Source organism: Ornithorhynchus anatinus, chromosome 7 (genome assembly GCF_004115215.2).
Source record: "Ornithorhynchus anatinus isolate Pmale09 chromosome 7, mOrnAna1.pri.v4, whole genome shotgun sequence".
NCBI lineage: Eukaryota > Metazoa > Chordata > Mammalia > Monotremata > Ornithorhynchidae > Ornithorhynchus > Ornithorhynchus anatinus.
This window is the reverse complement of record NC_041734.1, coordinates 83,105,825-83,131,363: the sequence shown is the minus strand read 5'-3', so window position 1 is coordinate 83,131,363 and position 25,539 is coordinate 83,105,825. Positions and strand designations below refer to the sequence as shown.

The 25,539-nt window shown below is 48.5% G+C and overlaps 1 protein-coding gene across 7 annotated transcripts in view; it reads left to right on the top strand.

The window, feature by feature from the left end:
* GULP1 (GULP PTB domain containing engulfment adaptor 1) overlaps positions 1–21,190 on the top strand; it is a 103,017-nt gene extending 81,827 nt beyond the window's left edge. For 3 of the 7 annotated variants that reach the window (XM_029069052.2, XM_029069049.2, XM_029069050.2), the window contains 4 exons: positions 4,817–5,071; positions 8,789–8,936; positions 14,618–14,712; positions 18,971–21,190. In XM_029069052.2, the coding sequence (XP_028924885.1) occupies positions 4,817–5,071; positions 8,789–8,936; positions 14,618–14,712; positions 18,971–19,042 (570 nt within the window). In that variant the 3' untranslated portion in view covers positions 19,043–21,190. Of the gene's footprint in view, positions 1–4,816; positions 5,072–8,788; positions 8,937–14,617; positions 14,713–16,740; positions 16,752–18,970 lie in introns of all 7 variants that reach the window. The other 4 variants (XM_039912504.1, XM_029069051.2, XM_029069055.2 and 1 more) reach the window with 3 other exon arrangements.
* Positions 21,191–25,539: the final 4,349 nt, after the last annotated feature.

Genomic DNA, 25,539 nt, shown 5'->3' with positions numbered 1-25,539 from the left:
ACTTTCTATGTGTCAATCGCTATTGTAAGTGCTGGGGAAGATGCGGGATGATCCAGTGAGTCACAGTCCCTGTCTCACACAATGCTCACAGTCCAAGTAGGAGGGACAACAGGTATTGAATCCCTATTTTACAAATGAGGTAACTGAGACACAGAGGAGTTAAGTGACTTGCATGGGGTCACGTGGCAGACACGTGGCAGAACCCGGATCAGAATCCAAGTACTCTGACTCCCAGACCCATGGTCTTTCCATAAACCCCACTGCTCCTCTGGAAAAAAAAAAGTTCATATTACCAATTTCAAGGGACAGTTTTGTGTGTGTGTGTGTGTGTGTGTGTACAGAACTGACTCTCCCGACCCCATGGAGCACTGCGCCCAGACTGTTGGGAGAACGTTCTTGAGCTTTGCTACTGGCGCCACTAGCATGTGCACAACTGTCTCTCCCCACCCACTGGAACACAGAGCCCAGACTGTAAGGGCAATGTTCCCGAGCTCTGCCATGGAGCCACGAGCGAGCACACAACTGTCTCTCCCCTCCCCTTGGAGCACTGTACCCAAACTCTCAGGACAACATTCCCAAGCTCTGCTCCTGGACCAAGGTCATATAGCAAACAAGTGGCAGAGCCAGAACTAGAAAGCAGGTCCTTCTGATTCCCAGGCCCGGGCTCTATCCACTAGTCCAGTAGTTCTCAAGGCATAATAATAATAATAATAATGTTGGTATTTGTTAAGAGCTTACTATATGCAGAGCACCGTTCTAAGTGCTGGGGTAGATACAGGGCAATCAGGTTGTCCCACGTGACGCTCACAGTTAATCCTCATTTTACAGATGAGGTAACTGAGGCACAGAGAAGTTAAGTGACTTGCCCACAGTCACACAGCTGGCAAGTGGCAGAGGTAGAATTCGAACCTATGACCTCTGACTCCCAAGACCGGGCTCTTTCCACTGAGCCACGCCCCTGCCCTCAGGAACTTTCTATCCAGCAAGAAGCTTTCAATATAAATAAAGCATCCGCACAGATAAATAAATGAATGATCAGTAAATGAACACATCAATGCCTAAGCATGCTGAAGGAGTTTGGAGGAGTGACCCAACTAGAAGGATGGGGATTAACCAGAAAAAGCTTCCTGGAGGAGGTGGCTTTTCAAAAATGCTTAGAAGGCAGGGTGAGATATTTAGCAGGGAAGCAGCAATTGGAAAGGTGAGAGGAAATGGTCTTGAAATGAAAATGTCAGGGGTCAGGAGTGTCTGGAAGGTAATACCTGTCTAGATATGTTTTTCCTCTGTGTGTCGTATCATGTGTCTTGTCTCATGAGTGTAAGTTTCTTGAGGGCAGGGCTGTTATTCGTTTCTTCTCCTAACCATAACCATAACCACATAATCATAACCACATAATCATAACTATAATCCACATAATCCGCTGCCCGGCTCATCTTCCTGCAGAAACGATCTGGGCATGTCACTCCCCTTCTTAAACAACTCCAGTGGTTGCCTATCGACCTCCGCTCCAAACAAAAACTCCTCACTCTAGGCTTCAAGGCTCTCCATCACCTTGCCCCTTCCTACCTCTCCTCCCTTCTCTCTTTCTACCGCCCACCCCGCACGCTCCGCTCCTCTGCCGCCCACCTCCTCGCCGTCCCTCGGTCTCGCCTATCCCGCCGTCGACCCCTGGGTCACGTCCTCCCGCGGTCCTGGAACGCCCTCCCTCCTCACCTCCGCCAAACTGATTCTCTTTCCCTCTTCAAAACCTTACTTAAAAATCACCTCCTCCAAGAGGCCTTCCCAGACTGAGCTCCTCTTCCCCCTCTACTCCCTCTGCCATCCCCCCTTTACCTCTCCGCAGCTAAAGCCTCATTTTCCCCTTTTCCCTCTGCTCCTCCACCTCTCCCTTCCCATCCCCACAGCACTGTACCCGTCCGCTCGACTGTATATATTTTCGTTACCCTATTTATTTTGTTAATGAATTGTACATCGCCTTGATTCTATTTAGTTGCCATTGTTTTTACGAGATGTTCTTCCCCTTGACGCTGTTTAGTGCCATTGTTCTTGTCTGTCCGTCTCCCCCGATTAGACTGTAAGCCCGTCAAACGGCAGGGACTGTCTCTATCTGTTGCCGACTTGTTCATCCCAAGCGCTTAGTACAGTGCTCTGCACATAGTAAGCGCTCAATAAATACTATTGAATGAATAACCACAGTACGTGGTTATGCACCTAGGAGAGGTGCAACAAAATCTGTAGCCAGCTAAACTGGGGATTAGAAGTAGCAGTCCCAAATGAGTCTCCCTGGTCCTTCCCAGGAGATATTGCATAGAGAAATCAAAGGAGGATTTGTACTCCTCCTTTTGGACCCCTAGGATCAGAATTATCATGTACATCTGTTGGAACAAAACAGTTTGATTAAGCTGGTAGAAAATTTGCAGTTTGCTCGTAGGGTTGTTTAGCCAAACAAGGTTTAAAAGGGAAGTGACTTGTCATTATGAATTCTTTGTAACCTCAGGAAGAATAGTTACAAGAAGAGTGATCTCCCACAGAGCCTTTGACTTTGGGCTGCTTGTGTGTGGTAAAAACCAAGGGTGAACTTGAAACTGTCTGTGCTGATTCATTTCCAGGAGATTTCAGTCTCATCATCATTTCTCTAGAGAGACTAATTACCCGAGTCCCTCAGTTCTTGGTTGGATATTAGATTTCATCTGATAATTTATTTTTCAATGCATATATTCTCATTTGGAAGTTAATGATTCCATTTTTAATTAGGGAAAATAGGATAGACGCTTCTGCAACCTTGAAGCTAGAAAGAAAATAGAAAATGAGAGAGGCTGGAAGCCAGCCAGAGACCCCAACTGTTCCCCCCTTAGCTCCCCCATCCCCCAGCTTCCCTGTTCCCTGGGGCTCCCTCTCCCTCCTCCACTCTCCCATCTCCTCACTCCCTTGTTCAGTCCAGATCCTCCCCTTCATTCATTCATTCAATTATATTTATTGAGTGCTTACTGTGTGCAGAGCACTGTACTAAGTACTTGGAAAGTACAATTCAGTAACAAAAAGAGAGACAATCCCTGCCCACAACAGGCTCACAGTCTAGAAGACGGGCTCAGAGTCTAGAAGATGGGCTTCCCCCTTCCCCCCCCTTTTCCCTGTTCCCCATTCCCTCCTGCTTCTCCCTTCCCCCCCCTTCCATGCTCCTCCAGCCACCCCAATACCTTGTTCTCCATTCCCTAGAGTCCCCCATTTCCCCCCATTCCCCTGATTCCCCATTCCCTCCTGCTCTTCCCACCCCCTTTCCCCTTCTGCTCTCCCATCTCCCCATTCCCTCTGGCTCCCCTCTTCCCCATACTGCTTTGTCTGGGGGAAATGCTTTTCAGCCTCCAGCTCTCTGTGAGCTTGTAAAGGAATGGGGTTTTCACAATCTCACCAGAGAGTGGACTGACCACCTGGGGATTGGTGCCTCAGGAATTTGGAGTCCTACGGGGCTCAGGAGTCCCAGGGGGATGTGGTCCTCAAAGGCTTGGGGTCCTCAGGGGCTTGGGGTCTCCAGGAATTTGGGATACCAAGGGCCAAAGGACCCTTAGTGCCTTGACATCCCTAGAAGCATAGAGTCTCCAAGAGTTCAGGGTCCTCGGGAGCTTGTGGTCCCCAGGACTTCAGGATCTCTGGAGATTTGGGGTCTCCAGGGGCTCGGCATCTCCAGGGCCTTGGCATCTCTAGGCCCTTGTGGTCTCCAAGCATTTGGGGACAGGGATGCAAGGGTGGCTCTGGAGTCCAGTGAAGCAGGTACTGTAAACATATGTCTGGCATGAAAGAACCAGGGACTGTGTCATGTTCTTCTGCTGTGTTTTCCCTAACCTTGCTTATAGCATGTACCCTGCCCTCATGGGCACACACTGTGAATATGCTGCGGGCAGAGAGCGTGTCATCTGATTCTACTGTGCTTTCTCAAATCTTGCGTTCAGCATATGCCCTGCCCTCCATGGACACTGCATCATACGTGCGCCTTGAGTACGGAGTGTGTCGTGTTCTTCTGTTTTACTTTCCCCAACTTTGCGTTCACCCTGTGCCCAATCCTTATGGGCACCATGCCGTAAATATACTGTGGGCATGGAGTGCGTTGTGTATTTCTATTGTGCTGTCCCAAAGCGTGCTTGGCAGGAGAGCGGAATGTGGGAGAAGGCTCAAGGAATTGATGGTGTTTCTCACTAGGGCAGCTCCTCGGCCCCCACTGGATCAATGGTAGGAGTTGGGTTTGGAAATGGTAGGGTGTGGTGGGTGTTCTTCAGCTGGGCTCCAGCTCCACCTGGGACATCGGACACAGCTCGGGCTGAGTAGGTGCCACTGACCCTGGGTGGACGCACCAAGAGAATTGAGGAACTTGTTTTTCAGGAAGGGCCTGTAGCCAGTTACCAAATTCCGGATTCCTTTCTGCCTTCGGTGGTTCGGGGGAGATTGGCCTGGTGGTCAGACAAGGGACCAGCTCAGCATTACCTCCCATTCATTCATTTATTCAATCCTTTATTCAAATATTAATTCCTCTGTTCATTAGCTCATCTGTTCATTCGCTGGTTCATTCATTCATTCAGTAAGCATAGTCAGGTTGCAGAATGAAGCCATCACGTCTCCCCATGACTAAGCTGTCCAGTGGTTTAATACTGTCCCTGGCTAAATGCACTTTTCAGTGTTCTGCAAACTATAAACACTCAGTAAATACTACTGATCGATTGACTGACTGAGTGATAAAGTCCGTGTTAGCTCCTTTGGTTTTTGCTTTTCTTTCTTAACTTTCTCTTTTTCCCCAGCACATTTTCTCTCTGTGGTTCCTTTGCAGCCCCCACTGCTGCCACTGCCCCCACCACCACCACACATAAAATCTGCGTGTGATGAGCATCGGCCCTCCCAAAGAGTCTCACCTTTCTCGTGGGGTCCTAGTGAGGGCTCAGATCCCCGGGGACCCATCGGTGCCACCACCCTCGCTCCTGAGAACCCTCCCGGCTCCAGACGGTCCTCTGTACTAGCGTCGCCTCCCCATCCGAGAGCTGCCCTCCCCAGGACAGGAAGCCAGTTCGGCATCCCGAGACCTTGTGTAATGGTGGGGACAAGGGTGGGAAGACCAGCACTATTCATCTTGTACAGGGGGTGGGTTGAGGAGAACGGGATCGCGGTGTGGGGTGTGGAGTTTATATAGTTCGGAATCAACTCAGAGCTTCCTAGAGGCCAAGGATCGTTCTAAGCACCACAAAATCAGCTGGAGATAGTCGGACCTAGTCCCTGTCTCAGGTGGGCTCTTCCGGCATTAGAGGGGGAGAGAGTGAGGGTCTTATCTCCATTTTACAGATGATGAGATAGAGGCTCAGAGAGATTAGATGATTTGTCCAAAGTCACACTGATGACCAGTGGCAGAACTGAGCCAAGAATCCGGGTCCCTGGACCCCAGTCCAATGGGTTTCTAATCTCTCAAATGATTTTGCTCTCCCAGACTCATTCCTTTTTTGGTATTTGAGAAGAAGTGTGGTTTAGTGGAAAGAGCAAGGGCTTGGGAGTTAGAGCCCATGGGTTCTAATCCCAGCTCCGCCACGTGTCTGCTCTGTGACCTTGGGCATGCCACTTAAATTCTCTGTACCTCAGTTCCCTCATCTGTAAAATGGGGATTAAGACTGTGAGCCCCACGTGGGACAACCTGATTACCTTGTATCTACCCCAGTGCATACAACAGTGCTTGGCACATAGTAAGCACCTAACAAATACCATCAGTATTATTATTATTGCTATTACTCTATAGGAATGATTTGGCTGGCAAGAGAGGCTCTGCTTGCTGGGAGAGGTTGGGTCGATTGTCCTGGGATGGGACGAGACCAAATTTACATGATTCAAGGCCCACATTCTCTATGTTTTGAGCTCTAGGTTTTCTAGCCTCACTAAAGCAGATTTCTATAGGTGAGGAAGAAGATTTGGGCATTCCAAGAGCAGCAGCTATTTCTGGGCTGTGCAGTTGCCCTGATACTGTACAAAATGAAGGAAGTGCTTTCGTTTCCCTCAAAATGCCATGCCAAGCTACCTGCAAATTTGCCCTGATGCTTGTGACACTTTGCCCCCAAGTGCTAGCGTGAATGTACTGAGCTCAACCTGTGTGCAGCACACTGTCCAACCACTCTCCTCCACTGGCTCTATTGGCAGATGTGATCATGGCTTCATTTGCATGTGTTTTAATGGCATCCAAGACTGTGTTTGTATTCTGTTTGTGTAACAAGGAAGAGAAGTCTCAATTCCCATCTTGGGAAGGGAGGTAGGTAGACAAACCCCTTCCTCTGATTTGAGCCAAGCTGGGCATGTGTAGGAAATGAGAAAAGGTCCACTAGATGAAACCCACTGTTCTGAAAGAGTTAATGGAGCCATTAATAAGTTACTAAATGTGTCAGTGAGCATGTTGATAACATTGATGAAAGATCATTAGCAAAGTGATTTCCCTAACATCTAGAGGATGGGTCACTCCTACATCTGCCAGTAGGTCTGGGATGAAAACATCCAAACAGACAATGAATTGGACTTTAAAATGAACTATAAGATGCCACGTGGACATAATGCACAAAAGAGTGATATAAGATGGCTCTTCAGACTTTATTTTTTCCCCAACTTCCTCTTGTGGGTATGTTTCCACTAATAGAATTTCTGTATTTAATTAATATTGTTTCTTTAGTGTTTGATGCTGTGAATTCCTTTCCTTAGTTACTCACCAGTGCACTCATTACTGCTCCCACCAGTAAGCTCACAAGCCCTCACCATGCTCACTAGAACACTCACCAGCACACTCGCCACCATTCTCACCAGGACACCTATCACCACTCTCGATGATACACTCATTAACACGCTCTCCGGAACACTGAGCACCATGCTCACCAGCGTGCTCATTACCAAATTCACCAAGATATTTAGCACCATTTTTACCAGGGAGTTCACCACCACTCTCACAAGCACACTCACCACTCTGAACAGTACATTCATCACCACTCTCACCAGCATGCTCAACACCATGCTCAGCAGCATACTCATCAGCATGCTCAGCACCACACTCATCATCACACTTAGCAGCGTGTGAGAAGCAGCATAGCTCAGTGGAAAGAGCACGGGCTTGGGAGTCACAGGTCATGGGTTCTAATCCCAGCTCAGCCACTTGTCAGCTGTGTGACTTTAGGCAAGTCACTTAACTTCTCTGTGCCTCAGTTACCTCAACTGTAAAATGGGGATTAAGACTGTGAGCCCCACATGGGACAACCTGATCACCTTGTATCCCCCTCAACGCTTAGAAAAGTGCTTTGCACATAGTAAGCGCTTAACAAATGCCATCATTATATCATGATCATTAACACCTCTCTCACCAGAATGCTTAGCAGCACACTAATCACCATTTTCACCAACGCACTCACCAGTTTGCTCTGCACCACATTTGCCAACCCGTTCAGTCGAGTGAGGGGATGCCATCTTTGGGCTCCCAGTGAGGGCTGGATAAGGGCAACAGAGAGAGCTGGTTTGACTCGCCACATTCACGGGTCAGATGCATTGCCAAATCCAAGTGAGATCCACGAGCCGGGGGTTCCTCCCTCTCGGATCCATCCAGGCCCGGCGGCTCCCACCTCACCCCCCTGAGGATGACTGGTAGGCCCTCTTCTCAGCCTGGCGAACCCTGATGTCGGCTTACTCTGCTGCGGCTCCCAATTCCCTGCCTGCTCCTGGCCCTCCCCTGGGTGTCCAAACCCCGGCATTCAGGCTGGTGGCTGGACTCCACCTTGGGGCCAGAGCTTTTCCCCAGTTACCGGTCTTCCATCCACACCAACTGCATCCCGGAAGTCAGCAGGTCTGACTTTGTCTGATGGACAATTTTCTTTCAGTCAGCGTCCCTGGATGCCCTTAGAGAACTCCTTAGAGAACTTCTGTTGCTGCTGCATTTGTGAAGATCAAAGTTGAAAAAAAGGCCCAGTTGAATCCAAACCAAGGAAAATCAAACACAGTTAAGCCTCTGGCCCAGGATCCAGGGAATCGAGTCTGCTTGCAATCCCATCGGGTCTAACTCCACCCTGCGGTGTGACCCTAGAAGAGCAGGACAGGTCTCCCTGCCTGGGTCAAGCTTGCTGAGCTCACCTGAGCTCTAGGCACCCTCCGTCACTTCCATCTGGCCGGGGTTTGGGGCCCCAAAGGGCGGCGAGCTGGGAAAGCCGATGTGTGTTTTGAAAGTGGCTTAGAAATGAGCAGATTCAGCCGCCGCCGTGTTGCCTAAATCAGAACCCTCAGTGACGTGTCCTCATCTAAGACAGAGTTACGCTCTGCCGGCTCTGGCCACTGTCCACCACTTCCCCTGTGGTAATAAAGATGATCAGTCAAGAATACATCTGTCTTGGAAAGGAGTAGTGCTGACCTCTGATCTGTAATGCTGCCATGCCGAGGGAGGAATTGGAAGGAAGCTTGCATCGCCTTTGGTTTCCAGATTTGAGTTTGTTGCCATTTCTCCATGTGTTAATTGGGGCTAGGCAACATTGTGAAATTCAACTGATTTAAAATGTCCAACTCTTTTAAATCCCCAACCAGCTACATGAGTGATGGCAGCATGTGATGTGGCATGATTTTGTTCCTGTGTTTGTGGATATTAGCATGCGGTTTACCATAGTCATCGTAACATTTGTGAACTGGCACTTGGCCAGTGTCACCGGCCCGCAGCTTTGGTGTGAACCTCTGTTGATTAGTTCGGGTGTGTGACTTGCTCGCGAATACCTGCCCCCCACCTGACGCTTGCTTCTTCCCCTCACTTTAGGCGGGCAGCACGGAGCCTGGACCGCCACCGTCCATGGACACGGATGTCTTTGACATGGTTCCCTTCTCCCCTGGATCTCCTCCACCTTCCATGCCGGCGCACAATGGCACCCGGCCTCCTCCAGTGCCCAGCAGGCCCGCGGACACCAGTAAGTCAACATGATGTCTTGGATCCCAGCCTTCGGTTCGCTCCTTGCACCAGGCTCTGCCCCCGGGCCAGCCCGGGTCCCGGTCACCTCATCATCAACCCTGCAAGTTGCCAACGAGTCAGCTCAGCTTGGCGGCCCCAGGTCACACTATGAATTAGGAAGCATCTGGGACAGGTTGGGGATGGGGACTCGGCGGTGTCCAGGGCACGTTGGGGCTGGGGGCTGAGTGTTGTCTGGGGCACCACAGGGAATGCTCTGTTGCCAGATGAGTTTAAAAAACAATGGTTCTCCTTTTCTGCCTCGTTCCTAGCTGATAGGCCAGAAGGCAAGGGTCCATCAGCTTGGCTGTGGCTGAATCTTCCTCACTGATTTAAGTGGAAAGAGGACTTATTAAGCACCTCTTGTGTGTGAAGCACTGTACTAAGCACTGGGAAAGCATACATAGGAGAGAAGGCCCGGTCATTCAAGAGGCTCAGGGTCTAAGAGAAATTAAAGGAGTCCCATCCTCAGGACACTAAAATTTCTTTTCTCTCTGAAGCCATGGACAGGACTCTGATGTCTCTGTAACTTTAGTTGCCATTGTTTTTACGAGATGTTCTTCCCCTTGACTCTATTTATTGCCATTGTTCTTGTCTGTCCGTCTCCCCCGATTAGACTGTAAGCCCGTCAAACGGCAGGGACTGTCTCTATCTGTTGCCGACTTGTTCATCCTAAGCGCTTAGTACAGTGCTCTGCACATGGTAAGCGCTCAATAAATACTATTGAATGAATGAATGAATACTGACATCTTCAATACCAAATATAGGGTAAAGGGACTGCCAGGTGCATTTTGCTCGGCATTTGACAGGAAAATCAATCAATCAATGATAACCACTGAGTTTTTACTGTATGCAGTAGATTCTACTAAGTGCTTGGCAGAGAATAATACAAAAAAGCCTAGTAGACAAGTTCCCTGCCATCAAGGAGCTTGCCTACAGGAGAAGACAGATGTTAAAATACATTTTGGATATGTACATAAGTGCTGTAAGACTGAGGGTGGGGTGAAGAGCAAGTGCTTAAAGGGTACAGATCCAAGTACATAGGTGATATGGAAGGGAAAGGGAGCATAGGAAATGAGGGCTTAGTCGAAGAGTTGCCAGTTGGAGGAGATGTGATCTTGGGAGGGTTTTGAAGGTGGAGAGAGTGATGGTCTGTCATATAATAATAATAATAATTACGGTATTTATTAAGTGCTGCTTACTATCTGCCAGGCACTGAAACGGTGTGGTTTAGTGGCATGAGCATGGGCTTGCGAGTCAGAGGATGTGGGTTCTAATCCCAGCTGCGCCACTTGTCTGCTGTGTGATCTTAGGCAAGCCACTTAACTTCTCTGTCCCTCAGTTACCTCATCTGGAAAATGTGGGTAATGACTGTGAGCTCTTCGTGGGACAATCTGATTACCTTGTATCTATCCCAGTATTTAGAACAGTGCTTGGCACATGGTAAGCACTTAACAAATACCATCGTTATTACTAAGTGCTGGGGTGGATACAAGCAAATCAAGTTGGACACAGTCCCTGTCCCGCAAAGTGTTCGTAGTCTTCATCCCCATTTTACAGATGAAGTAACTGAAGTTAAGTGACTTGCCCTAGGCCACACAGCAGACAAGTGGCAGAGCAGGGATTAGAATCCATAACCTTCTGACTCCCAGGCCCAAGCTCTAGCCATTACGTATCATTCATTCATTCATTCATTCATTCAATAGTATTTATTGAGCGCTTACTATGTGCAGAGCACTGTACTAAGCGCTTGGGATGAACAAGTCGGCAACAGATAGAGACAGTCCCTGCCGTTTGACAGGCTTACGGTCTAATCGGGGGAGACGGACAGACAAGAACGATGGCAATAAACAGCGTCAAGGGGAAGAACATCTCGTAAAAACAATGGCAACTAAATAGAATCAAGGCGATGTACAATTCATTAACAAAATAAATAGGGTAACGAAAATATATACAGTTGAGCGGACGAGTACGGTGCTGTGGGGATGGGAAGGGAGAGGTGGAGGAGCAGAGGGAAAAGGGGAAAATGAGGCTTTAGCTGCGGAGAGGTAAAGGGGGGATGGCAGAGGGAGTAGAGGGGGAAGAGGAGCTCAGTCTGGGAACGCCTCTTGGAGGAGGTGATTTTTAAGTAGGGTTTTGAAGAGGGAAAGAGAATCAGTTTGGCGGAGGTGAGGAGGGAGGGCGTTCCAGGACCGCGGGAGGACGTGACCCAGGGGTCGACGGCGGGATAGGCGAGACCGAGGGACGGCGAGGAGGTGGGCGGCAGAGGAGCGGAGCGTGCGGGGTGGGCGGTAGAAAGAGAGAAGGGAGGAGAGGTAGGAAGGGGCAAGGTGATGGAGAGCCTTGAAGCCTAGAGTGAGGAGTTTTTGTTTGGAGCGGAGGTCGATAGGCAACCACTGGAGTTGTTTAAGAAGGGGAGTGACATGCCCAGATCGTTTCTGCGGGAAGATGAGCCGGGCAGCGGAGTGAAGAATAGACCGGAGCGGGGCGAGAGAGGAGGAAGGGAGGTCAGAGAGAAGGCTGACACAGTAGTCTAGCCGGGATATAACGAGAGCCCGTAACAGTAAGGTAGCCGTTTGGGTGGAGAGGAAAGGGCGGATCTTGGCGATATTGTAGAGGTGAAACCAGCAGGTCTTGGTAACGGATAGGATGTGTGGGGTGAACGAGAGGGACGAGTCAAGGATGACACCGAGATTGCGGGCCTGAGAGACGGGAAGGACGGTCGTGCCATCCACGGTGATAGGGAAGTCTGGGAGAGGACCAGGTTTGGGAGGGAAGATGAGGAGCTCAGTCTTGCTCATGTTGAGTTTTAGGTGGCGGGCCGACATCCAGGTGGAGACGTCCCGGAGGCAGGAGGAGATGCGAGCCTGAAGGGAGGGGGAGAGGACAGGGGCGGAGATGTAGATCTGCGTGTCATCTGCGTAGAGATGGTAGTCAAAGCCGTGAGAGCGAATGAGTTCACCGATCCTCTTCTTCATAATCATGGCATTTGTTAAACACTTACTATGTGCCAGATACTGACCTAAGCACTGGGGTGGATACAAGCAAATCATGAAAGGGGAGGGGGTTCCAGGCCAGAGTGGACACATACAAGGGATCAGTGGTAAATTAGAAGAACTCGAGGCACATCAAGTAGGTTGGCATTAGAGGAGTGAGGTGTGTGGACTGGGTGGTACTAGGAGAGCAGTGAGGAAAAACTGAAGGTGGGTGAACTGATATACTGCTTTAAAGCCAATTTTTAGGAGTTTTTGTTTGAAATGGAGGTGAATGGGCAACCACAGGAAGTTTTTGAGGAGTGGGGAGATGTGAACAGAAAATTTTTTTAGAATGATCCTGGCAGCAGAGTTGGGTAAGAATGGGAATGGGGAGAGAAGAGAGGCAGGAAGGTCAGCAAAGAGGCTGATATAGTAGCGAAGGTGGGATATGATAAGTACCTGGAGCAGCACAGTAGCAGTTTGGGTGGAAAGGATAGGACAGATTTTAGTGATGATTTGAAGGTAGAACCGACAGGATTTGGTGAGAGATTGAATATGTGGGTTGAATGAGAGAGTTTAGTCAAGGGTTCATTCATTCAATCAATCGTATTTATTGAGCACTTACTGTGTCCAGAGCACTGTACTAAGTACTTTGAAAGAACAGTTCAGCAATAGAGACAATCCCTGCCCACAAGGGACTCCCAGCTTGTGAGCCAAAGAGGATAATGGTTTTTTCTACATGGTTGGGAAAAACAAGAGGAGGACAGCGTTTGGGAGGGACAATGAGGAGTTAGTTCTGTTTTGTATAAGTGAAGTTTGAGATGTTGGCAGAACATCCAAGTAGAGTTGTCCTGAAGGCAGGAGGAAATACAACATTGCAGAGAAGGAGAGAGATCAGGGCTAGACAGCTAGATTTGGGAATTAGAATGAGTACTGGTGATGAGTCATTGAAATCAGCAGCAGGAAACACTCTGCATATGGTGTCCATTCCCACTGGTAGTTGTACAGCCAGAAACACCAGCAAGTACAGAGGGGTTTGGACAGACCCTGTGCTGGGTTACTGGAGGGAGCTTCAGGGATAAAGAAGGGAAAGCCAGGGGTGTTAGATTGTATGTGCTCATGCTCTGGAGGAAAATCAGGGATGGAGAGGGGAAAGTTAAGGGTGCCAATTATTTTTTTTAATGGTATTCTGCTAAGCGCTTACTATGTGGTAGGCACTGTACTAAGTGCTGGGGTAGATACAAGCTAATCAGCTTGGACACAGTCCATATCCCATATGAGGCTCTTACTCCCCATTATACAGATGAGAGATGTCACAACAGACTAGTGGTAGAGGTGGGATTAGAACCCAGGTCCTTCTGACTCCCAGGCCTGTGATCTAGTCATTAGACCATGCTGCTGAGGTGGAAAGGGGAGAGTCAAGGGTGTTGGGTGGTCTGTGCTAGGTCACTGGGGGAGAGTGAGAGATGAAGAAAGGGGAGATGGGGTGTTGAGTGCTAAGGGCTAGGTCTCTGGAGCAGAGTCAGGGATGGAGAGGTAAGAGTCAGAGATGTTGACTCATCTATGCTGGACCACTGGGGAGAATCAGAGATGGAGAAGGGAGAGCCTTGGGGGTTGCTTGGTCCATACTGGGTCCCTGGGAGAGAGTAATAATAATAATAATGATAATAATAATGATAATAATAATAATGATGATGTTTGTTAAGCACTTACTGTGTGTCTAGCGCTGTTCTAACCTCTAGGGTAGATACAAGCAAAGCAGCATGGTTTAGTGGAAAGAGCATGGGCTTGGGAGTCAGAGGACTAGGTTCTAATCCCTGCTCCACCACTTGTCTGATGTGTGACTTTGGGGAATCCATTAACTTCTCTTTGCCTCAGTTACCTCATCTGTAAAATGAGAGTTAAGATTGTGAGCCCCATGTAGGACAACCTGATTAACTTGTATTTACCCCAGCACTTAAACAGTGCTTGGCACATAGTAAGCACTTAACAAATACCATAATTATTATTATTACAAGTTACTCAGGTTGGGCACAGTCCCTGTCCCACATGAGCCTCACAATCTTCACCCCCATTTTACAGATGAGATAACTGAAGCACAGAGGAAATGAAGTGACTTGCTCAAGGTTACACAGACAACAGGTAGTAGAGCCTGGATCAGAACCCAGGTCCTTTGTTCTAACCACTAGCCCATGCTGCTTCCTAGTAGGCCATGAATCGGGGGCTTGGTTGTTCTGTGCTGGATCATGGGAATCAAAGTCAGAGTTTGGTGTGGGTGTTGAATGCAGCTGAACTTGAATCCTGGGCTCATTTTAGTAGTGAACCACTGAGATCAGGAAACCGAAAGCAGAACCCCAAACCAACTCCCAAGAGAGTTCAGCAGCTCTCTCGCTCCATAGTCAAGCCTAGGTGTTCTCCCCCGAGCCCCCGAGCGCCCAGGATTTGGCTCTCGGGGCACTCTTCCTCCAAGCCAGCTCTCTCTGGACCCATCTGCCCAGACTCTATGGCTGGACCCAGCTCTCCCAGCAGGTCAGGTCTCTCAGGACGTGGGAAGGAAACGACCGTCTCCACAGTGGACTCAACTTTCTGCATCTAGTTCCAGCTGGCCAAGTGGAGCCCAGTGGTCTCCGCTGCCCAAGGCCCTCGCTAACTGTTTTCTTGATTCTAGAACGAGACCTGTTTGGAGCAGAGCCCTTCGACCCCTTCAGCTGTGGCTCCGGAGACTTCCCCCCAGATATCCAGTCCAAACTCGATGAGATGCAGGTGACTTTTCATTCCTTCCTGACAGACATGGTTTTCTTGGGCTTAAGCAAGGCAAGACAACATTGAGATGGGGGTTACATCTTCAAAACAGTAAACATGGACTCATATTGCTAGTTCTGGGCCAAGAACCTTAGCCAATTTGTTAGAGGCATATAAACGTTCTGATATTTACATTTCAATATTCTAGGGAAGCAACTTGCTCCTGCTCTAGGTAAGAAGTCTCTGTATGGGAGGGTCTGTCCTGGGAAAGGGGAATTTTAGAAATTGAGGGGAAAATGATCATTTCACCCTTTTGTGTATTTCCTGAGGAAGTATGTGAAGAATCCTGGCGGTACCTGCTACCTCTTTAATGTTAATGTTAACCATAGTACGTATTAACTGTTTACTATGTGCCAAGCACTCTACTAAGCACAGGGGTAGATCCAAGATAATTGGGTAGGACACAGTACTTGTCGCACATGGGACTCACAGTCTAAGTACAAGGGAATTGGATTTATTGTCCATTTTACAAAAGGGGTAACTGAGACCGACAGAAGAGAAGTGACTTGCCCAAGGTCTCACAGCAGATCACGAACATAGCTGGGGATAAAAAGCAGGTCCTCTGACTCCCAAGATAGGGCTCTTTCTGTAGGTCATGCTGCTGTATTGCAAATGTGGCAATTGGTCAAGTGAGTCCTCGTTTGGTTTACCAGAATTCCATGCAACATTCCCCCCGTTCTGGCCAATCCATGTTGGTGGGCTCAGAGATCCCAACCCTAGGGATCAGGGAAGCGATGGGAAGGGTAGATAAGTAGGAGTCTTTGGGAGGGAGCCTGCCTAAACGCCAGTGTCTCTGGCTTCACTGCAGTACTCAGGGGGCCTTGGAGCCCCTCTTTCCCGTGGAGCTCAGACCTCCAAGAAGTGTCCTTGAATTGTGACAATGAAAAAAATGATGAAACTTGGTGGCGTGCCTTTCCTATCCCAGAATGCCTTCTCACCAACTCTCACACTGTGGCCTGATAATATTCCTAAGAAGTAGAAAGTGTTATCCCCATTCACATAATCTTATTTATTGAGTACTTACTGTGTGCAGAACACTGTACTAAGCGCGTGGGGACCTGCAATATAACAGAGTTGGTAGACATATTCCCTGCTAATAATAATAATAATAATGGTATTTGTCAAGCGCTTACTATGTGCCAGGCAGTGTTCTAAGCACAAGGGTAAATGACAAGGTAATTAGGTTGTCCCATGTGGGGCTCACAGTCTTAATCCACATTTTATGGATGAGGTAACTGAGGCACAGTGAAGTTAAATGACTTGCCCAAAGTCACATAGCTGACAAGTGGCAGAGCCGGGTTTAGAACCCACGACCTCTGATTCCCAAGCCCGTGCTCTTTCCACTAAGCCATGCAACTTCTTCTCCTTGTTCATAGGGAGATAACAGTCTAGAGGGGGAAACCATTTCACAGATGATAAAACCATGGCCTAGAGTGGTTAAATGATTGGCCTGAGGTTACCCAGCCAGTCAGTGACAGAGCTGGACTAGAATCCAGTACTTGTGTCTCTCTCCACCAGACCACACAGCCTCCCTGGGATGGAGAAAGTTAATTCTAAAGGTGACTCTCACTGCCTCTGTGTTGGGTGAAATCCAAAGTGGTATCAGCATTTTGATGTTGGGATCTCTGCCTGGTGGGTTTTTGATGCTTGTATCTAAAGAAAGGTTATTGGTGTCTTTTGAGAGCTTCCCTTGTGCAGTGTAAGGCCCTGAGCACTTGGGAGCGAGCTGAAGATTTAATAAACATAATCTCTGCCCTTAATTTACTTCGAGTCTGGACTGGGCTGAGCTATTGGCAGAGGACAATAGAGTCAGTAGACACAATCTCTGCCCTCAAGGAGCTTACAGTCTATTGCGTGCAGAGAATTGGGCTGAGAGCTTGGGAGAGTCCAATCGAGTTAGTAGACAGAGCGTGCAGATGACTTTGCCTCCTTTAATGGGTCTAACGTCTATCCCTGTCTCTTTTCTCCTCATGCGTCCTGGGCGGGCAGCGCCAGCGATGGTTGGTAATACTCTCTCGGTCCCGGTACCCCACTCGCGTGGAGTTTAGCTTTCAGATTCAGAACATCCTTGGGCTTTAGAAATGAATTTAAGCCAATGTGTCCCAGCCTGAGTGTGTGCATTCTCTTTAGTGGGATTGAAATATAACGACTTTCTGTAGCTCTAGTCAAAGCCACCGTCCCAGAGCTTCTGAGGTACAAACCCCTGTAGCCAGGACACATGGGACCCCAGATCCAACTGTGTGTGTGGTCTGGCCTGACCCGGTCTTCTCTGCAGGCATCGTGGGTCAAAAATGCAAGACTGTGTGGTCCCTGGATTGAGGAAAGGCCCGTGGGGCCTAGGAGAAAGAGAGAGAGAGAGCCACTCTGTTCCCCTCCACCCTCTGCCATTAAGACCCCAACACACCCACCCTCTTGTTCCCATGTACGTACACCCTCTTGTACACAGACACACACACACACACACACCTGCTCACATGTATCCACTCACACATCTGCTCACATGGATATACACCCACTCATTCGCACATATTCCTGCGAATATAAACCACCCACTATAAACACACACACCTAATCTCATATACCCACTCACACGTGGACACACTCACATTCACTCATACCCACCCATTCATTTACATACACTTGCTCACTAAAGCACACTTTTCCACAGAAACATATACTTGCTCATGCAACTCACATACCCACTCACGTATATGTCTTATGCTCACACTCACTGACACTTTCATTCATTCAGTAGTATTTATTGAGCACTTACTATGTGCACAGCACTGTACTAAGCGCTTGGAACGTACAATTCGGCAACAGATAGAGACAATCCCAGCCCAATAGTGGGCTCACAGTCTAAACTGGGGAAACAGAGAGCAAAGCAAAACAGAACAAAGCAAAACAAGACAACATCATCAAGATAAATAGAATCTAGGAGATATACACCTCATTAACAAAATAAATAGGATAATAAATAATATATACAAATGAGCACAGTGCTGAGGGGAGAAGGGGGAAGAGCAGAGGGTGGGAGGGGGGAAGAGAGGGGACGGGGAGCAGAGGGAAAGGGGGGCTCAGTCTGGGAAGGCCTCCCGGAAGAGTCGAGCTCTCAGTAGGACACTTGCTCACACACACTCATTTACTCATATACAAATGCACACATGCGCATGCTCATTTACAAACATTGGCACACACATTCCCTCCCACACACAGACCCTTTAGTTTGAAGGTTTTCCTTTCCTGTTGGAATCTGCTTTCCAAAATCCCTTTCCTTCACCTTCCGACTCTTTCTAATCCTCCTCCTCCTCGTTTTCCTCCCCCACTCTCCTCCTCTCTCCCTCCCCACACCACGCCCTCTGGCCGCCTGCCCTCAGGAAGTGCTCCTATGTCCATCCTGGGCAGCAAGTTCCCTTCCTGTAGAAGGATAAGTCCCAGAACAAGTCAGTCAATCCCCTGCTCCCAGACCCAGTCTGAGCAGCTCCCAGTGAGTAGGGAGCAAACTGGACACCAGGGCTAATCACCTTGGGTCCATGCTGGTCAGCAAGAAGAACGCCCCCTGCTGTCCCCAGTTCTCCTCAGCCAGTCTTGCCACTGACCTACACACACACACACACACACACACACACACACACTCACTCACACTCACTCACTCACTCACTAACTCACTCACTCACTCACTCACTAACTCACTCACTCATTCACCCACCCCACATGCCATAGGAACATCCAGCTCTGGCATTCCCTGAGTTCTTCATTGCAGAGTTGTCAGCTCAAGCACTGCCCCCATTCTCTTTGGCCAGTTATTCCTCTGAGCCCCCCAACACACATGTGCACGCACGTGCGTACTCACACACACGCACATACATATGCCCAGCTTTGGCCTTCCCTGAACCCCAGGCTGCAGGGCTTGGCTCTGAGCCCAAACACCCAGTTCTTCAGCTACCTCCACCGATAGCCTGAGCCACCCTAAGGGGGCTCCCCCCGATCCCAAGACAGTTGATTCCCTGATCCCTGGCCATGGAGGGAAGGAGGGCAGTCGGAAAAAGGAGGCCAGGGCAGCCCCACCCTCCAGTTGGGCTTCCTGTACCGCCTGGACCAGAAGCCTCTCTTTGGAATGGATTTCCACTGAGAAAGATTCCTAGATCGAATGAGTACACTCACTCACCTTCTCTCTCTCTCTCTGTCTCTCTCTCCCCACCCCCTCGCTCTCTTGCAGGAGGGGTTCAAAATGGGACTGACGTTGGAAGGCACAGCATTCGGACTGGACCCCCTGGATAGCCACTGCTGAGCCGACAGCAGGGGCTGGGCCCGTTTTCTGTGGCTCAGCATCTGGGATCCGGCTCTTCTCCACGTACCAACGTTCTGGCTCTCTTCACCACTGGGGTTGAGCTGCACTTCGGGAGAACTTGGTTCCGGTCCACTGTTGCCCGGGGACACGCCGCCCTCCAACGGGGACCGTGGGGCCTTTTCCGCGGCCCCCGTTTGGAGAACGGGATGTCCCATTTCCCAGGAGTCGGAACCCCCGGCCAGAAGCCATGGCAGAAGATGGAAGTTGCAGAATAATGGTCACGTCTCCTCGGTCTGCTGGGTGGGTCCGGGAGGCTCTGGGTAGGCCTCAGTTGATCCCAGAGTGACTCGGAAGCTTAGGCTCGGTGTTCCTCCGGCCTGAAGCTCCTCCCACCCTGGGAACATGGAGCTGGATGATCTGAGCCCTCGTGTCCAGTCTGGCGAGATCACTCCTGAGCGTGAAGCTGGCCAGCAGAGCGGTCAGAGGGATTGAAGATCAGAGAAAGCTGGTGCGAGGAAGGATGCCAGCTTCCTTGACCACCTGTACAGTTCATCTCATTCAGCTCTAATGCGCCCCAAATCCAAATGTTTCCACTTTCATGGAGCCTCAGCGGCTTCAGATCTGCGGATCCCAGCTTGGCCTTCCCAGTAGCAGCATGGCCTAGTGAACAGAGCCCAGGCCTGGGAGTCAGAAGGATCCAGGTTTTAATCCCAACTCTGCCACTTGTCTGTAGGGTGACACGGAGCAGCTCCGAGTGGCTGAGCCCAGCCAGTCCGAGCTCTGCATACAGTAAACGCTCAGTAAATACCATTAATGGATCGACTGAACGATTGACTGCACTGTGGTGCTTGGTGTCCAACTTCAGCCTGGTCACCGATGAGATGGGCTTCCCGCCCTCATCCCAATTCCTGTTCAGTGGGCCATTGCACATGGCAGCATCAAGGGGTCCTCCCCGGCTCTTCTGGAGTCAGCTCGCCTGCCCACCGCAGCAGGTATTCCCAAGTTCACAGAGGCAGGGTGGAGCTCACGCAACCCAAGTACTCGCTGGGAGATTTCAGTTGGATCTGGTCTAGAAAAGATCTCGTGGCCACCTCTGTTCACTGTTACACCCCAGCCACCAATTCAAATGGTGGTTAAAAAGCCATCACTTCCAGTAGGTTGTGTTGCACAATTTCATTTTAATTCCATTACATTGCTACTGTTCCACAGTGCTGCAGTTCCACAGTGCTACAGTTCCTATGTTCACTTTATGCACAGAAATAAAGTTGCTGCTGAGATTTAGTATATAGTTCACTCATCTATGCATCCACTCACTTTCATCACAAGCAATAAACATTTTCTTTTATCTTGTAATTCAGCGATACCCTCTTCCTAGGAAGTAATTGGTATTTCTCTAAAGCCTTGTCTAAAACGTACCATATTTGGAAATTCACATTAATTTGGGGAAAATCCACCCCCGGAAAAACTTACCCTGACCCCATAACACTCCCGAGATCAGTAAACTAATCATGATTCCAGTTGATTTGTTTTTCTCCTTTCCTAGTCGTGACATTTCTTTTTGAGAAATATATCTGGCTCATTAAATTTACATTTGATTTCATTTCCAATACTCAAATTTTCCCAGGAAAAAGTCAAATGCATTTGCATAAGCATTCTCATTGCTCTACAATGTATAAAATCCTTTCTTGATTAGTTTTAGTTTTACATGCATATGTCTTAACTAATGTTAGAATAATATTTGTTTCATAAAAAGAAGTCTATCATTTTTTCTCATCATACAGTATTTTGGAATCTGTATAATCAGGATATTTAGTAGCCACATTAGTGGCTTTTTTAACAGATAGAATTTGTATTTTTATTGTTCTTTAAAAGCTTTATGGAATAGGCATATATTTAGTGCCCCTTACTATCAATGGTAACACTAGTGCACTAAGATGATATTTGCACAATTTATGACGTATTTCTTTACTGATTTTTTATGGTACCTAGTCCCAGCAATGGCATGATTCAGTAGTTAATCGTCACTCTGTTTCCAAATGCTTACTCCAACAGGGCATTTCTTTGATGAACAATCAGTTGAGAAACCATATTTCTATGTAATCTCAATTATATGTCTGGCTTTGCCGTAAATAAATGTTTTCAAGGAAATCTCACTGTTGAATTCATTTATTTGGGAAATCTATCCAGAATGCTGTGGAATGGGAGTCCCATAATCCACCACTTTTTCAGCCAGAAAATTTTGAAAGAATAATAATAATATGAATAATAATTGGGGAATTGGTTGAATGCTTACTGTGTGCCAAACACTGTACTAAGCGTTGGGATAGAGATGAGATAATCAGGTCCCTCATGGTGCTCACAGATTAAGTAGGAGAGAGCACAGGAATTGAATCCTCATTTTATAGAGGAGGAAACTGAAGCACAGAGAAGTCAAATGACTTCTCCCAGGGCACACAGCAGGTAAGCAGCAGAGCCAGGATTAGAAACCGGGTCCTCTGAATCACAGGCCCAGGCTTGCTTTCCAACTAGGCCACACTGCTTGCCAAAATAATGGTTTCAGCTCATGCTTCATCTCTGAATTGATAAGTCCAGGGAAAAGCCAGTGGGTTCAGCCTTCAATGAGAGAGGGAATACATCCTGCAAGCAGTCAGCTGGGCTAATACTTGTCCTTCACCCTGGAAGACAGGGATCATGTCTCTAATGTTTTTTTTTCTCTGGGATCAGAAAATACCTAATACAAGTGTCTGTACACAGTAGGCACTCAGAATACAGATACCTTGTCTGTAGAGAAGTAGCATGGCTCCCTGGAAAGAGCCTGGGCTTGGGAGTCAGAGGTCATGGGTTCGAATCCTGGCTCTGCCACTTGTCAGCTGTGACTGTGGGCAAGTCACTTAACTTCTCTGTGCCTCAGTGACCTCATCTGTAAAATAGGGATTAACTGTGAGCCTCACGTGGGACAACCTGAATACCCTGTGTCTACCCCAGAGCTTAGGACAGTGCTCTGCACATAGTAAGAGCTTAACAAATACCAACATTATTATTATTATTACAGAGTAGGCCCTCAGCCCACTAATACAGTATCTGTTCACACATGGCACTCAGCACACCAATCCAGAATCCATACATAGTAGGCCCTCAGCACACTGTTACAGTGTCTGTTCACAGTAGGCATTTGGCACACTAATACAGTGCCTGTACACAGAAAGTGTTCAGCACACAAATTCAGCACTGCGTCTTTAGGCAGTCAATGCTCACAGACATTCAGTACAGCATTTGGCACAGAGTAGGCACATAGTTCAGCAATCTGCAAGCAGTAGGTGCTTAGTAGCAGCATAGCCTAGTAGGTGGAGCTCAGGCCTGGGAGTCGGAAGGACCTGTGTCTAATCTCTGCTCTGCCACTAGTTTGCTGTGTGACTTTGGGCAAGTCATTTCACTTCTATGTGTCTCAGTTACCTCATCTGGAAAATGGGGATTGAGACTGTGAGTTCCACATGGGACAGGAACTGTGTCCAATCCTATTTGCCTGTATCCACCCCAGCGCTTAGTAGAGTGCCTGGCACACAGTATGTGTTTAACAAATGTCATAATTATTATTGTTACTATAATTAAGGTGCTTTGCACATAAGCATTTGCTAAGCACATAGTAGGCAGTCAGGATAGTGCTCTGCACATGGTAGGGAGGCTTAGCCACAGGCTAAGGAGACCAGGTGGGGACAGGATGGGATGGGAGGGGAAACGGCTCACTACAGGAGAGGGGAGGGAAGCCCCGGATCAATCGTGGTAGAGGTCAGTTTGAACTCTTTAGGATTGGAATGCAGATGACCTCAGGGAGGTCAACGCCCCCTCCCCTCCCACACTCATCCATCCACCGAATATCTGTAAGTGTGTGAGTTTGTGTGTGTGTGTGTGTGTGTGTTTTGGGGTGGGTGCCTTCTCCAATCACCTCCCCATCCTTCCTGCTGAGCATGCAAAGGCCTGGTCCCTCTTGCAAGGACGGGACCCAAAGCCCTTTGTGTGCTACATAAGCATTGCGTGGGCTTCACACGAGTCACATGCACTGTGCAAATGTTGAGTATGACACCACATTGCGTGCAGTACACAAATGTTATGTGCATTACACAAATGTGCACTACACAACCATCCTATGCATTTAGGAAGAGTCATGTAGATTTTACCAGCACCATAACCACTGAGCCAATGGGGACAAGGAGGAGAGTTGTCCAATACACTCAGCTCTGACACATGACACATGAGTTCTGTCTAGAATGGGGCTAGGGAATTAGGGAATGTCCTTTTGATAACAAAAGCTCATTTAGCTTGGCAAGTTGCATTGTCGATTAAATGTCTTGTGCTTTCGGGCCCCACGGTGGTGGACCGGTGCTTACTACAGCATAGCTTTTCCTGAGTGCGAAGATTCATAAGAAAGCATCCTGGCATTATAGGAGAACTGGATGTGAAGTTCAACTAGATTCTTTTGTTTATTTTTCTCCCAATGTGCTGTCTTTTAATCCTCTCCCCCATCTATACTGGTAGATCGTGAGCCCCTCAACACCCAGGGTCTGTATCTAATTCGCACTTCTATTCTTCAGTCCTTAGTACAGTGCCATGCACAGAGTAAGTGCTTGAAAAATTCATTCGTTCATTCAATCGTATTTATTGAGCACTTACTGTGTGTGCAGAGCACAGTACTAAGTGCTTGGAATGTACAATTCGGCAACAGATAGAGACAATCCATGCCCAACACCGGACTCACAGTCTAAAAGGGGGAGGCAGACAGAAAAACAAAACAAGAAATGCTACCACTGCTTTGTCTTTAGTGGGTTTCTTCAGTGAACATGTCTGTAAATCAAGAAGTGGCCATTAAGGAGCACCTGGGTGCAGGGCACTGTACTGGGCTCCTGCACAGAGCAGAGCGCTGTATAAAGTGATGCTAATGGTGATAATGGCTCCTGTTAAGAGCTTTCTATGTACCAAGTACCTTACTCGGCCCTGGGGTAGATAAAAGATAATTAGGTGGGACATAGTCCCTGAACCAGAAGGGGTTCCCAATCTAAAACCCTCCCATACTTCCCCTGCCCCACCAGAGGTAGGCCGTCACCTCTCATATCAGCCCTGCTGGTCTCTGAGCCCAAATGTTGCTTGTGTTTTGTTTTGTTTCTTTTATGGTATTTGTTTAGCACTTACTAAGTGCTAGACAGTATACTAAGCACTGATATAGACACAAGATAATCAGGTTGGACACAGTCCATGTCCCATGTGAGGCTCATGGTCTTAATCTCCACTTTGTCTTGTTTTACGCTGTCTAGTCATTTCCGACCTATAGCGACACCATGGACACATCTCTCCCAGAACAGCCTGCTAACCATTTGCAAACATTCTGGCAGTGTATCCATAGAGTTTTCTTGGTGAAAAATACAGAAGTGGTTGACCATTGCCACCTTCCACGCAGTAAACTTAAGTCTCCGCCCTCAACCCTCTCCCATGCCACTGCTGCCCAGCAAGGGTGAGTTTTGACTTGTAGCAAGTTATCTTCCACTCGCTAGCCACTGGTCAAGCTAGGAATGGGTATGCCTCTGCTTGACTCTCCCTCCAGTAATCGACACTGGTAGAGTACTGGAAACTCTCCAGGTGCGACCCTGAGAGGGGAATCCCCACTTTACAGATAAGATAACTGAGACACAGAGAAATTAAGTGACATCCATGATCACACAGCAGGCGAGTGGTGGAACTAGGATTGGAACTCAGGTCCTCTGACTCCCAGGCCAGAGCTCTTTCCACTAGTCCTCACTAGCTTTGCTGTCTATCAACCACCCCTGCATCAAGGCCCGATTCATCCCGGTGACCTGCACCTTGAGCAGTCTGGGTTGCTCAGTCCAAAAACTGTGGAGTCCAAGCAGTGGCCAATAAGTGACCCAGGTCAGGGAGACAGTGGGGAACAGTCCGGTTCTCAGCACAGAAGACTTCGGAGATTTCCAAGAAATGGCAGAAGCACAATAACCATGCTTAGTGATGGACAAAGACATGACACCTGCCCTTCAGGAGCCTGCACTGGAACGAGTGACCTACGGTAGACTAAGCCCCCTTTACCTCCACTCCCCCTCCCTTCCAAGTCACCTTGACTTGCTCTCTTTGCTCTTCCCCCCTCTCCCTGCCCAACAGCACTTATGTTTATATATCAAAGTGGCGTGGCTCAGTGGAAAGAGCCCGGGCTTGGGAGTCAGAGGTCATGGGTTCGAATCCCTGCTCTGCCACTTGCCAGCTGTGTGACTGTGGGCAAGTCACTTAACTGCTCTGTGCCTCAGTTACCTCATCTATAAAATGGGGATTATAATAATGTTGGTATTTGTTAAGCGCTTACTATGTTCCGAGCACTGTTCTAAGCGCTGGGGTAGACACAGGGGAATCAGGTTGTCCCATGTGGGGCTCACAGTCTTAATCCCCATTTTACAGATGAGGGAACTGAGGCACTGAGAAGTTAAGTGACTTGCCCAAAGTCA